Genomic DNA, 14,544 nt, shown 5'->3' with positions numbered 1-14,544 from the left:
TCCAGGGTCTTGTATTTACATTCAGATGCTTGGCAACTGATTCATATTTACGATGGTCACAGTGTCCCAGGGTCATGTGAAGTGACCAAAACCTGCTGCAACCACCCAGCAGACGGGGGGGGGGAATAAAAACCAAACACCCTCCCCACCCCATCCCCGCTGCCAATCCTCAACAAAAATGCTCACAACAATGAAAACCTCGGACAGGAGGAAGAGCATCGCCGGGTGGGCAGGCAGGTGTCTTGCTCGGCTGTGGCTTGGGGGGCACTTTTTTCAGTGCCATTGTAACTTCGAATAGTCACTAAGCAAACTGTTGTAAGTCGAGGACTACCTGTATTTTATCACTTTTTTCCTTTTTTTTTTTTGGTCAAGTTTTTGACACCTGCCTAGGCAACTGGTGGTACTCGGATGTTGCCATATGCTAAAAGTGGTACACTGGGTGAAAAGGTTGAAAAGCCCTGATCTAGTCCAACCCCCTGCTCAGGCAGGAAACCCTACACCATTTCGGACAAAAGGCTGTCCAGTCTCTTCTTAAAAACTTCCAGTGTTGGAGCATTCACCACTTCTGGAGGCAGGTTGTTCCACTGGTTAATTGTTCTAACTGTCAGGAAGTTTCTCCTTAGCTCTAGGTTGCTTTTCTCTTTGGTTAGTTTTCATCTGTTGCTTCTTGTCCTGCCTTCAGGCACTTTGGAGGATAGCTTGACTCCCTCTTCTTTGGAACAGCCCCTGAGATACTCAATACAGAACTGTTCAGCAGCCAACTCTCTCATTAAACCGCCCAGATAAATGAGACAATTGTCTCAAATTGTGGAAATACTGCATTACTTTCTTCCACAGAAGCAGTACCAGAGGCAGTTCTCGACTTACAACCCTTGTTTAGTGACCATTCGAAATAACAACTGCAGTGAAAAAAGAGACTGATGACCGTTTTTCACACTGACCACCGTTGCAGCATCCCCAGGGTTCACGTGATCAAAATTCGGATGCTTGCCAACTAGCATGTACTTAGGACAGTTGCAGTGTCTCAGGCTCACGTGATCCCCTTTTCCGGGCTTCTGGGGGAAGCAGATTCACTTAACTGTGTTACTAACTTAACAACTGCAGGGATTCGCTGCAGGGCAAGAAAGATTGTAAAATGAGGCAAAATTCACTTAACAACTATCTGGGCCCCCAATTGTGGTCGAGATCTACCTGTACTTTATTCCAGAGATGTATCTGAAAAACAAAACGCCTGTAATTTTGTGTGTGTGTTTGGAGTATGTGTGAAAAGAGTGACGGGGGGCTGCAGTGGATCAGGAGGAATGTGTGTTTAAAGTGTGCCGTAGGGGCAAAAACACAAAACAAAAATCAAGGGCTGCATAAATAGATGGAATTTCAGATCCCAGCAAGTCTTTGCACCACTCAATTATTGTCTCAGCTGGACCTTTCTCCAAGCACTGTGTTCAGTTTGGGATATCGCATGTCTTAAGAAAGGATTCAGACAAATTGAAGCAGATGCAACGAATGAGAAGAATAAATTCTTGAGTTGGCTTTGGAATTGATTGTGAATTTGGGAGGGGGGTTCTCCTTGTGAAAGAGGAAGTTAAAAAGGATAGTTCTATGCTGTAAACAATTAGAATAGGGGATTTATAGATTTGATTTTTATCCTGCTTTCATTATTTTATAAGAAACCCATGCTGGCAAACATACTTAACATAGAATAGAATAGAATAGAATAGAATAGAATAGAATAGAATAGAATAGAATAGAATAGAATAAACCGATTGTAGAATAGATGGAATGGAATAGAATAGAATAGAATAGAATAGAATAGAATAGAATAGAATAGAATAGAATGGAATGGAATGGAATGGAATGGAATGGAATGGAATGGAATGGAATGGAATAGAATAGAATAGAATAGAATAGAATAGAATAGAATAGAATAGAATAGAATAAACCGATTGTAGAATGGAATGGAATAGAATAGAATAGAATAGAATAGAATAGAATAGAATAGAATAGAATAGAATAGAATAGAATAGAATAAACAGATTGTAGAATAGAGAAAGAATAGAATAGAATAGAATGGAATGGAATGGAATGGAATGGAATGGAATGGAATGGAATGGAATGGAATGGAATAGAATAGAATAGAATAGAATAGAATAGAATAGAATAGAATAGAATAGAATAGAATAGAATAAACCAATTGTAGAATGGAATGGAATAGAATAGAATAGAATAGAATAGAATAGAATAGAATAGAATAGAATAGAATAGAATAAACCAATTGTATGGAATGGAATGGAATGAATAGAATAGAATAGAATAGAATAGAATAGAATAGAATAGAATAGAATAGAATAGAATAGAATAAACAGATTGTAGAATAGAGAAAGAATAGAATAGAATAGAATAGAATAGAATAGAATAGAATAGAATAGAATAGAATGGAATGGAATGGAATGGAATGGAATGGAATGGAATGGAATGGAATGGAATAGAATAGAATAGAATAGAATAGAATAGAATAGAATAGAATAGAATAGAATAGAATAAACCGATTGTAGAATGGAATGGAATGGAATGGAATAGAATAGAATAGAATAGAATAGAATAGAATAGAATAGAATAGAATAGAATAGAATAGAATAGAATAGAATAGAATAGAATAGAATAGAATAGAAATTACTTTATTGTCACTTTGAATACACACTAATCAGCATACATTAAAATGAAATTTCATTTAGTACACCATCCTCCTCCACTTTTCCCCACAACCACCCTACCAGATGAGTTGGGCTGAGAGAGAGTGACTGGCCCAGAGTCACCTAGCTGGATTCTCCTCCTGACCTTTGATTTTTTTATTTTTTGAAGAAGAAGAATAAAGCATTTTTTTAAACTCTCCTGCAAAAACCTGACTTGCCAGAAGAAAAGACTTCTAACGAAGCTGAGGAGATACATCGTAGCCCAGCTGTCGTCTCTGAAGGGCTATCACAGGGAAGGAAGCATGGATTTATTCTCCGGAGCGCCCAAGAGAAAGACAAAAACCAATAGACAGGGCTTTATGGAAGGAGATCAAACCTTGAAACAAGAAGATTTTTGGGGGGAAGGTCCTATCTCCACGATGGTGTCACCGGAATTTTTTCAATCCAAATTTGGACTGTCCTTTTTCTAGGATCATTTGAAGATTCCTATCCTTGACAGGGCTAGGTTAAAAAAAAAAAAAACCTGCCAATTGTCATTCCAATCCAATAATTACTAATAGACGAAAATATTTGTAGCTCAAGGATAGACTGTGGGATGCTTGGTGGTCTCTGAGCTTGGTTGTTTTCTTGCAGACGTTTCATTACCTGACAAAGTAACATCACCAGTGCAAACTTTGCTCCCTTCTAGCGCTGATGATGTTACCTAGTTGGGTAATGAAACGATCAAGCTCAGAGAGCACTAAGGAGCCCACAGTCCTCCTCTTCTTCTTCTTCTTCTTCCTCTTCCTCCTCCTCCCCCCCCTCCTCCTCCTCCTCCTCCTCCTCTCCACAAATTCCACTCCTTTGTAGCACTGATGATGTTACCTAGTAGAGTAATTAAACGTCTACAAGAAAACCACCAAGCTAAGAGAGTACCACAGCCCTTCTCTTCCTCTTCTTCCTCTTCCTCCTCCACTTCTCCACAAACCCCACTCCTTTCTAGCACTGATGATGTTACCTAGTTGGGTAATGAAACTATCAAGCTCAGAAAGCACCAAGGAGCCACAGTCTTCCTCCTTCCTCCTCTTCCTCCTCCTCTTCTCCATAAACCCCACTCCCTTCTAGCACTGATCATGTTATCTAGTTGGGTAATGAAACATCTAGTTTCATTCTGTTATCTAGTTGGGTAAAGAAAACTACTCAGCCCAGAGAGTGCCAAGGACCCCACAATTTCTGTCATTTATCTCTGTCTTCTGCCAAGCTAGTGCAGCCTTAGCTACCAAAGGGTCCATGTTTATACAGAATTTGCCAATCTTGTGATCTAGAGCCAGTCCAGCCTATTGGTTAAAGGCAATGAAATAGCCACCAGGAAACCATGAGTTCAAATCCTGTCTTAGGTGACTTTGGATCAGTTCCTCTCTGTCAGCAGAAGGAAGAAGACTATTCTGATGAGAAAGAAGGTCCCTCAGCATGAGTCTCAAAGCTGGGAAGACTAAAGCTCTGGTCCCGGTGACCAACCCTGGTTGGATTCTGCAGGAGAAGACCATGACCATCTCTTCCAAAAAGAGAGCCAGTTTGATCTAGTCATTAAGGCGCCAAGCTAGAAAGCAGGAGGCCTTAGCCATGAAAGCCAGCTGGGTGACTTTGGGCCAATCCCTAGGAGACTGTGAGTTCTAGTCCCACCTTAGGTATGAAAGCCAGCTGGGTGACTGTGGGCCAATCCCTAGGAGACTGTGAGTTCTAGTCCCACCTTAGGTATGAAAGCCAGCTGGGTGACTGTGGGCCAATCCCCAGGAGACTGTGAGTTCTAGTCCCGCCTTAGCCATGAAAGCCAGCTGGGTGACTTTGGGCCAATCCCTAGGAGACTGTGAGTTCTAGTCTCACCTTAGGTATGAAAGCCAACTGGGTACCTTTTGGCCAATCCCTAGGAGACTGTGAGTTCTAGTCTCACCTTAGCCATGAAAGCCAGCTGGGTGACTTTGGACCAATCCCTAGGAGACTGTGAGTTCTAGTCCCGCCTTAGCCATGAAAGCCAGCTGGGTGACTTTGGGCCAATCCCTAGGAGACTGTGAGTTCTAGTCTCACCTTAGCCATGAAAGCCAGCTGGGTGACTTTGGGCCAATCCCTAGGAGACTGTGAGTTCTAGTCCCACCTTAGGTATGAAAGCCAGCTGGGTGACTTTGGGCCAATCCCTAGGAGACTGTGAGTTCTAGTCCCACCTTAGGTATGAAAGCCAACTGGGTAACTTTGGGCCAATCCCTAGGAGACTGTGAGTTCTAGTCTCACCTTAGCCATGAAAGCCAGCTGGGTGACTTTGGACCAATCCCTAGGAGACTGTGAGTTCTAGTCTCACCTTAGGCATGAAAGCCAACTGGGTGACTTTGGGCCAATTCCCAGGAGACAGTGAGTTCTAGTCCCGCTTTAGCCATGAGAGCCAGCTGGGTGACTTTGGGCTAGTCATTCTCTCTCAGGCCAACACACCTCACACGGTTGCTGTTGTGGGGAAAACAGGAAGAAGAATTGTGCATGCACGCTGCCTTGACTTATTTGTAAAAATAATAAAGGTAGGATATAAATAAACTTAGGGGGGAAAAAAGAGAAGAAATAACAGTTGCCAAAAGATCTCTGTGGAACTGTCACTGGGGTCTCCTAGAGCAGGGGCGTCAAACTCGCAACGTCACGTGACGTGTCATGACATAGCACGTTTTTTTTTTTTTTTTTTTGCCTTTGTCAGGAATGGGGCGGGCGCGGTTTCACTATGATGCATCCAGCCTGTGGGCCGGAAGTTTGACACCCCTGTCCTAGAGTCAATCCTGACTTGAACGCATCAGAAAAAATGACCAAGATACAGGGGTAGGCAACCTTGGCTCTTTTATGACTCGTGGACTTCAACTCCCAGCATTCCTGAGCCAGCGTGGGGGAAGTATGGCCCCCTCATGACTCGTGGACTTCAACTCCCAGAATTCCTGAGCCAGCCTGGCTCAGCTTGGAAACCTCTCCCTTTCCCCTCAGCATAGCTGGCTCAGGGATTCTGGGAGTTGAAGTCCATGAGTCATAAAAGAGCCAAGGTTGCCTACCCCTGACCAGGAATCTGGTGGCAGTCTGTGCTCACCGTCAGCCTAAGATGCAAGTCAGGAGCTTTAAAAAAAAATCTCAATAGAAGAGAATGTTTGTGGCCCCGGGTTGAATAGTGGTATCCTTAGTGACCTCTGAGCTTGGCTGTTTTCTTGCCGATGTTTCACAATCCAACTCAATCACATCATCAGTGCTAGAAGGAAGGGGTATTTGTGGAGAGGAGGAGGAGGACTGTGGGGGCCTTAATGCTCTGAGCTTGGTTGTTTTCTTGCAGACATTTCATTACCCAACTAAGCGACATCCTCAGTGAAAACCCCACTCCCTTCTAGCACTTGATGATGTTACCTAGATGGGTCATGAAACGTCTGCAAGAGAACAGACAAGTTCAGAAAGACCCCCACCATTCGAATAATCTACAGCAGTGTTTCTCAACCTTGACAATTTTAAGGCATGTGGACTTCAACTCCCAGAATTCCACAGCCAGCATTGCTAGCTGTGGAATTCTGGGAGTTGAAGTCCACATGCCTTAAAATTGTCAAGGTTGAGAAACACTGATCTACAGCCTAAGGAGAGCTACCTGTTCACATCCTATAACATCTCATCTCTCCTCGACCCCTTTAAAGCAATCAGCTCACGTTTCACTAAAATCGATCTGTCCCTGCTGTCTGCTTTTTTGAGGAGGCTTTAGAGCAGCGGCGGGGAACGATGGCCCCTTTATGACTTGTGGCTGGCTCAGGAATTCTGGGAGTTGAAGTCCACCAAGACCATCGTTCCTCAGCGTAGAGAGTCAAAGGTCAAAGAGTAAGGGCAGGGGTAGGCAACCTTGGCTCTTTTATGACTCGTGGACTTCAACTCCCAGAATTCCTGAGCCAGCCTGGCTCAGCTTGGAAACCTCTCCCTTTTCCCTCAGCGTGGCTGGCTCAGGAATTCTGGGAGTTGAAGTCCACGAGTCATGAAAGAGCCAAGGTTGCCTACCCCTGTCTAAGGGGATGTAGCCAAGAAAAAAAAGAGAGATCTCCCCGCCCATTCTGGCTTTTGCCTGCCCACTAAGTGTTTCATTCTGCCTTCCGTTCACCTTCCCCATTAGCAAATGCAGACTTCTAACAGAAAAAACAACAAGCTTCTCTACCAGTTCCAGTGTGCAAATGGACAGTGAGAGACAAAATAGATAAACTCAAGTGAGTGAATCAGCAAGGAATATGTTGGGCACCTTAGCACAGATTTCAAAGACTCCAATCCTACGGTAGCAAAGCCAAGAGGTTGTCATTGCCTTTTAGAGTCTCTTCTGCTGCACACAAAAAAAACCACCCCATGCAGCTTCACAACAATATAATAATAATAAAGTTGGAAGGGACTTGGAAGTCATCTAGTCCAACCCCCTGCTCAGGCAGGAAACCCTATACCATTTCAGACAAATGGCTGTCCAGTCTCTTCTTAAAAACTTCCAGTGTTGGAGCATTCACTGCTTCTGGAGGCAGGTTGTTCCACTGGTTAATTGTTCTAACTATCAGGAAATTTCTCCTTAGTTCTAGGTTGCTTCTCTCCTTGGTTAGTTTCCCTCCGTTGCTTCTCGTCCTGCCTTCAGGCACTTTGGAGAATAGCTTGACTCCTTCTTCTTTGGGGCAGCCCCTGAGAGATTGGAGCACTGCTATCATGTCCCCCCTTGTCCTTCTCTTCATTAGACTAGACCAGTGATGGCAAACTTTTTAGAGACCGAGTGCCCAAACTGCAACCCAAAACCCACTTATGCATCGTTGGGTGCCGGGTGGGTATGGCCCATTGGCTGGGTGTGGCCCATTGGGTGGGCGTGACTGCGGTGGTAACAGCAGACTGGGTGGGACTAAAAAGTTCAATCAATCAATTCCAATTTTGCAACATCTTTTTTTTCCCCGTGAGAAGTTGAAATTGACTGATTGATTGAACCCTTTTTTTTTTTTTTTTTTTTTGTACATGGCAGCGGAGGCCTAAAGTGAAAAGGTTTTATAAAACCCAGCTGAAGGCCTAGGACTGGGGCGACGGTGCGCGTGCCCACAGAGAGGGCTCTGAGTGCCGCCTCTGGCACCCGTGCCATAGGTTCACCACCACTGGACTAGACATACCTAATTCCAGCAACCGTTCCTTATGAGATTTTAATCCAGGATAAGATCTTTACAGGACAGCTTGCTAGCCAGGTGTAGTTCCCTGTGCCCAAAGCAATGCAGCCAACTGGCCTACAGAAGTTGTGGGTGTTCCAACACTGGAGGTTTTGAAGAAGAGACTGGGCAGCCATTTGTCCAAGAATGGTATAGGCTCTCCTGCAGGGGGTTGGGCTAGAGGACCTCCAAGGTCCCTTCCAACTCTGCTATTCTGTTATTCACTGATTAGTCCCATTAAGGATGATCTTCTAGAAAGCACTTATTTCATTTAACAGTTTGGTCATTTAATTATTGAGTTACATAGTTGCCCATCTCACCAAAAGTAACTCTGGGCAGATCTCATTAACAGCCTTTGTCAAATTAATGTCCGAAATTTCATCCATGGATATGGCTACCTTTTATCTGCATTGCATTTGACCTCTTTGGCCCCTTACAGCCCCTCCCCCACCCCCGCTCTAAAGATTGCCCTACTAGCTATTGGAAGCACTGATGATGTTAGCCAGTTTCGGTAACAAAATGTCTGCAAGAAAACCACCAAGGTCAGAGAGCATGGAAGGAGCCCTTATTTCAACCCTTAGCTACAAATATTCTCCTCTGTTGGAATTCAAACCTCCCTCGATCTTATGTTCTGTTTCGGGGGGGGGGTACGCAAAAAAATCTGACCGTTGAACTCAATGGGATTTAATTCTTGGGTCAACCTGGATAGAGACTTCGCGTTTACTGCTCTAGCCATGTCTCCGATTATTTCTGTTGGGTTGGAATGAGCATTGTTTCTCAAGAAATCTCCCCACCCAGCATTCACTGCCTCTAAATGCCCGTGCTCAGCCATGAGAGAAAAGAATTTTGCACATGCACTGTGGTGCCCTTGCCGTTTCAATTGCTGTGCCTGGCATACAAATTCCAGGCACCCAGAAGAATATCCCCAAAGCCAAGAAGAGTGGGTCCTCATTCTGGGAGATCTCCTGTCAGAGCCCGTGCTCACCCCAAACTTCATCCCACGGGGATGGGCTCACCTGATGATCACGTACATGACCGAGCAGTTGCCCACCAGCCCCACGATGCAGACGATGGAGTAGACAATCACAATTGTGACCTTCATCCTCATGGGAAGGAACCCATCGGTGGTTTGGTTGTGAAACCAGTTGCCCAGGCTGAAATTCCAGAGGGATGAGTCATTCACCAGCCTGGACATGTAAAGGACATCCCCAACTTGAGTGTGGAAGAAGGGGTCCATCCTGAATGCAGACGATTGCGAGCTCTGGAGTAAGGAAGGAGAAAGAAGGGGGGAAGGAGGAAGAAGGGGAAGAAGGAGGAGGAGGAGGAAGAAGAGGAAAAAGAGGTACAGGTAAAGGTAAAAGAGGAAGAGGAAGAGAAGAATGGAGGAGGAGGAAGAAGAGAAGGAGGAGGAGAAGGAGAAGAAGAAGAGGAGGAGGAGGAGGAGGAGGAGGAAGAGGAAGAGGAAGAGGAAGAAGGAGGAAGAGGAGAAGGAGGAGGAAGAGAAGAAGAAGAAGAGGAAGAGGAAAAGGAAGAGGAAGAGGAAAAAGAAGGAGGAGGAGGAGGAGAAGAAGAGGATGAGGAAGAGGAGGAGGAAGAGGAAGGAGGAGAAGAAGAAGAAGAAGAAGAAGAAGAAGAAGAAGAAGAAGAAGAAGAAGAAGAAGAAGAAGAAGAAGAATTATTAAGGAGGTTTGGGATACAACAAACCGATTTTCATGCACACTGACCCATAGAGGGCCAAGGGTTTAAAAAAAAAAAAACCCAAAAACAACCCACACCAACCAATACCATGGATGGAATTCTTGCGCAATCATCAGAAGACGGGGATTTTTCTTTTTCTGCCTGCTTCACTGACCTGACCCCAAGGGAGATGCTTGGATTGGCTAAAAAGCCACCCAAAGGGCTTTACAGCCAGGGCTGTATGCCGTCACCCGCACACCCCCTTGCACAAAGAATGAGATGGCAAAGATCTTGGGGAAGGGGTGGGAAGGGGGGGAGGGAGGGAGGGAGGGAGGGAGGGAAGCTTGGCAGCCCTCCCCAGCCTGCTCATCAGCCAACCCTCCTTCCTTCCATCTGTCCATGTGCAGAATGCCCTCCTCGCTCCCTGCGGTTGAGCGAGAATTCCCCCACGCCGCCAGCAGGTGAATTAGCCCACCCTGCAAAAGTCGGAACATGAGTAATAGCTATTCTCTCTCTTTCTCTCTCTCTCCCCTCCCTCCCCCTCTTTCTCTCTCTTTCTTTCTCTCTCTCTCTCTCTCTCTCTTTTTTCTCCCTCTCTCTCCCTCTCTCCCTCCCTCTCTCTCCCTCCCTCCCTCCCTCCCTCTCTCTCTCTCTCTCTCTCTCTCTCTCTGTCTCAATTTGTGCATTTGCTGCAAAAAAAAAAAAAAAAAAAAAAACCCAGCAAATCTGCTTTTCTGCACCAAGAAATCAAGCCAGAGGAAACTTAAAAAGCCCACGCCAGCTTCGCGCTTACCTTGACGGCGCTTCCTTTCAACGGAAAGGGCAGATCTCTTACGGTGGAGCTTTTTTTTAATTTTTAATTTTAATTTTTATTTTTTTTTAGCGATGCTGCTCAGGTCCACGCATGGTGTCCAGGAGAGAACCGAAGGAGACAAAGCCGACCGAGGCGGGAGGCAGCAAAATTCCCTTTCGGGTCTGCCTCTCGCCGGCTCCGAGGATGCTTTTCGGGCAGATTTGGCTGTGATGCGGAAGAAAATTCCAACTTGGAAGGAGGGAGGGCTTCGGGAAGGGTGCCAAGGAGAGGGGCACATGCACAGCCTCGCTGGCTCTTTCACACACGCGCGCACACGCGCTCTCACACACGCAGACACACACACACACACACACACTTCTGATCCAAGTGGCTAGGGAGGAGGGGAAAGAGCCTGGAAAAGCTGGAACTGCTAGCCATCCAACGGATAAGCAAATCACGAGTTGATCTGGTCAAGATTTTCCCCTGAGCTGGAGACTCAGCTGGGAGCCAGAGATGGGGAGGGCAAAGGAAAAAAAAAACGAGACAGGAGTCTCTTAGAATACCATAGAGCTGGAAGGGACCTTGAAGGTCTTCTAGTCCAGCCCCCTGCTCAAGCAGGAGAACCTATACCATCTCAGACAGATGGTTGTCTAGTCTCTTCTTAAAAATTCCCAGTGATGGAGCGCCCACGATTTCTGGAAGCAAGCTGTTCCACTGGTTAATTGTCCTCACCGTTCTCCTTAATTCCAGCTTGCTTCTCTCCTTGATCAGTTTCCAACCATTGTTTCTTGTCTTTCCTTCTAATGCTTTGGTGAACAACATGACCCCCTCTTCTTTGGGGCTGACCCTCAAATACTGGAACACTGCTATCATGTCTCCCCTATTTCTTCTTTTTTTTAGACTAGCCAAACCCAAGTCCCGCAGCCGTTCTTCGTATGTTTTGGTCTCCAGGCCTTGGATCGTCTTAGTTGCTCTTCTCTGAATTTTTTTTTCCCAAACTCTCAACATCTTTTTTTCTGATAGGGTGACCCAAATTGGCTGCAGTATTCCAAGTGTGGTCTTCTTTTCTTCCTTCTTGCTTGCAGGGGGTCCAGCCTCTTTAGCTGGTAATTGAGGGGAGGGAGAGAGTTTCAGAGAGAAAGATTGATGGGAACTGCCCCTCAGGAGAAACTGTAGAAGCTGCCCTACCAAGCAGTTTGGAGAAGAACCAACCTTGGGATGAGATGGAGCTTGATATCTAACGTAGCTTCAGTCCTGAGAGCTTCAGCTGAAACACTGGAAGAGCTCCGACAGAATTAAAGCTTGCATCCTTGCATCCAGGAAAACTGCAGTCTATCACATTTGTTTCTCAACCTTGCCAGCTTGAAGATGGCTAGCCGGGGAATTCTGGGCGTCAAAGTCCACCCATCTTAAAGCATGCCAGCTGGGGAATTCTGGGAGTTGAAGTCCACCCATAGAATTCTAGGGCTGGAAGGGACCTTGGAGGTCTCCTAGTCCAACCTTCTCCCCAAGGCAGAAGTCCTCACACCACCCCAGGCAAAGGCTTGTCCCATCTCTTCTTCACTGATGGAGCACCCACAACTTCTGCAGGCAGGCTGTTCCACCAATTAATTGTTCTCAATCTCAGGAAATGTCCTCTTAGTTTTAGCTTGGGTCTCTCTTTGATAATATTCCAGCTGTTGCTTCTTGCCGTGTCCTCCATTGCTTTGGAGAATAGATTGACCCCACCTCTTCTTTGTGGCAGCTGCCCAAATATTGCAAGACTGCTTAGCATGTCATCCCTAGTCCTCCTCTTCATTGGACTTGACAGACCTTCTTCTTCTTCTTCTTGTGCCATATCCGTTATCGGACGTTGGCGATCATGTTGGTGATCCTGTTTTTATCAGCAGCCGCAGGAAAAAGTGCTGCTGAGTTTTGTCCAAACCAATCCCTTAGATTTTGAAACCACAATGTTCTTCTTCTGCCTGGACCTTGACAGACCTAGTGATCTCAATCGTTCATCATATGGTTGAGCCTCCAGCCCTCTCAAATATTGGAAGACTGCTATCATGTCACCCCTAGTTCTCCTCTTCGTTAAAGTAGACATACCTAGTTGCTACAAGTGTTCATTGTAGGGTTTACCCTCTAGACTCTGAATCATCTTTGTTGCTCTTCTCTGCACTCTTTCCAGAGTCTCAACATCTTTATCGTAGGCTGGTGACCAAAACAGGATGCAGTATTCCAAATGCTGCCTTACTGAGGCAGCGTACCAATACTATCACTTCATGTGATCTTGTAACTGTTCCTTTTTTGATGCAATCTAGAGCTGTATTAAAGATGGAGGGCAATAGAAGAAGAGGACGACAGAGAATGAGGTGGCTGGATGGAGTCACTGAAGCAGCAGGCGTGAGCTTCAATGGACTCCAGAAGATGGTAGAGGGCAGGAAGGCCCGGAGGAACGTGGTCCATGAGGTCGCGATGGGTTGGACAGGACTTCGCAACTAACAACAACAAAACAGCTGTATTAGCTTTTTTTCAGTAGCTGCAGCACAGTGCTGGCTCCCACCTGAGTGGTGATCTACTAGGAAATCAGTGTCAGGAAATTTCTCCTTATTTCGCGGTTGGGTCTCTGATGAGCTTCCACCCATCCAAGTCATGGTTGTCCCCCAAAGGTGCTTTTTCAGGAGGCAACTGGACTTCCTTTGTTTTTCTTTGAAGACATTTTGCTTCTCATCCAAGAAGCTTCTTCAGCTCTGATTGGATGGTGCGGGAATATGAAGGGATTTCCAGAAAACATTGTGGGCAACAGGAGCCATCTGTGCTTCAGTTGGAGAGGCAGATAACACAGACTCATCCCCAACAGCCTGCGCCTGTCTTCAACGGAGAAGGGACCCAGGGCAGAAAACATCCTGCAGCCAAGAATTTGCACCACTCATTTGCACCACTCAGGTGACCTTGAGGACACAGGTAAACCTCCAGGTGGCCTCAACGACTCTCTAAAAAGAATGCAAATGACCAGCTGTCTGCAAGGAGTCTTGGATGCATTTCAAAGCCACCATTTTAAGCCTTCAGATTCATCCATGCAATCTCTCTGACCTCATGCCAGCCGCTTCCACAGGGAGGGGACAGTTGAAAAATCAAGATGGCCGCTACAACTGTACAATGGTAACACAAGGCTGGGGCTGTAATCCCGTGCTTGCGGTGATTGACCCATCCATCTCCTTGAATGCCCCTGCTTAGCACTGAGATGGCTTATGTGCTGTCTGTTGTTGTCCCAAAACCTCCATTTGGAGGCGAGTGCAATTAGGGCTGAAAGAATCCTCAATAGGACCGACTGATCTCCTACAGGATTCCCTCCATCTCTAGCTAACTGCAGATGTTTAGGTTTTGGTTGAAAAACGTCTTTTTGATTGAAAAATCATTTTTCTGAAATGCTCAAGCAGAGAAGGGAAGAAGGAATCCTTCAACAATTTTTAGACTCAAATAAGACTCAAGGAAGACCTACTTTGGTTATAGTGTGCACAACACACACACGTGTATTTGAGTGAGCATCAGGTGTGCATGCCTGCCCCTCGTGCAAGTGGGGCTGGCGCCCGCTGCCTGCACAAGTAGGGCTGCAAGCGCCAGTGCCCGTCACTCACGTGAATGAGGCTGTGTGTACGGTGGGCATGACTCGCCACTCATGCGGCCTGGTTGCAAATAGCCCACAGCTCAGTAGAAGGCCACGGCCCACAGGTTGGGGACCCCTGTTCTAGTCAAACCCCCTGCTTGAGCAGGAGACCTTATCAAATCTCATTTTAAGAACAAAGACAAAGAAGAGGGAGTCAAGCTATTCTCCAAGGCGCCTGAAGGCAGGACAAGAAGCAACGGATGGAAACTGACCAAAGAGTGAACCAACCTGGAACTAAGGAGAAATTTCCTGACAGTGAGAACAGTGGAATGGTTTTGCCTTTAGAGGTTATGGGTGCTTCATCACTGACCTTTTTAAGAAGAGATTGGACAACCATTTGTCTGAAGTGGTATAGGGTTTCCTGCCAGAACTGAGGGTTGCACTAGAAGACCTCTAAGGTCCCTTCCAACACTATTACCATATTCTATTCTATTCTATTCTATTCTATTCTATTCTATTCTATTCTATTCTATTCTATTCTATTCTATTCTATTCTTTCCCTATTCTATTCCATTCCATTCCATTCCATTCCATTCCATTCTATTCTAT

General features: G+C 45.8%; 1 protein-coding gene across 1 annotated transcript in view; it reads right to left on the bottom strand.

Moving 5' to 3' along the window:
• The window catches only part of OPRL1 (opioid related nociceptin receptor 1), a 44,794-nt gene extending 34,998 nt beyond the window's left edge, over positions 1 to 9,796 (bottom strand). The window contains exons 1-2 of the mRNA XM_039348458.1: positions 9,662 to 9,796; positions 8,893 to 9,137 (exon numbers count right to left, since the gene is read on the bottom strand). Of these exons, the coding sequence (XP_039204392.1) occupies positions 8,893 to 9,137; positions 9,662 to 9,664 (248 nt within the window). The 5' untranslated portion in view covers positions 9,665 to 9,796. The remainder of the gene's footprint in view (positions 1 to 8,892; positions 9,138 to 9,661) is intronic.
• Positions 9,797 to 14,544: the final 4,748 nt, after the last annotated feature.

This window comes from Crotalus tigris, unplaced genomic scaffold, assembly GCF_016545835.1.
Source record: "Crotalus tigris isolate CLP2741 ecotype Arizona unplaced genomic scaffold, ASM1654583v1 scf7180000017536.10889498, whole genome shotgun sequence".
Lineage (NCBI taxonomy): Eukaryota > Metazoa > Chordata > Lepidosauria > Squamata > Viperidae > Crotalus > Crotalus tigris.
The sequence above is the reverse complement of the archived record's forward strand: the minus strand, read 5'-3'. Positions and strand labels throughout refer to the sequence as shown.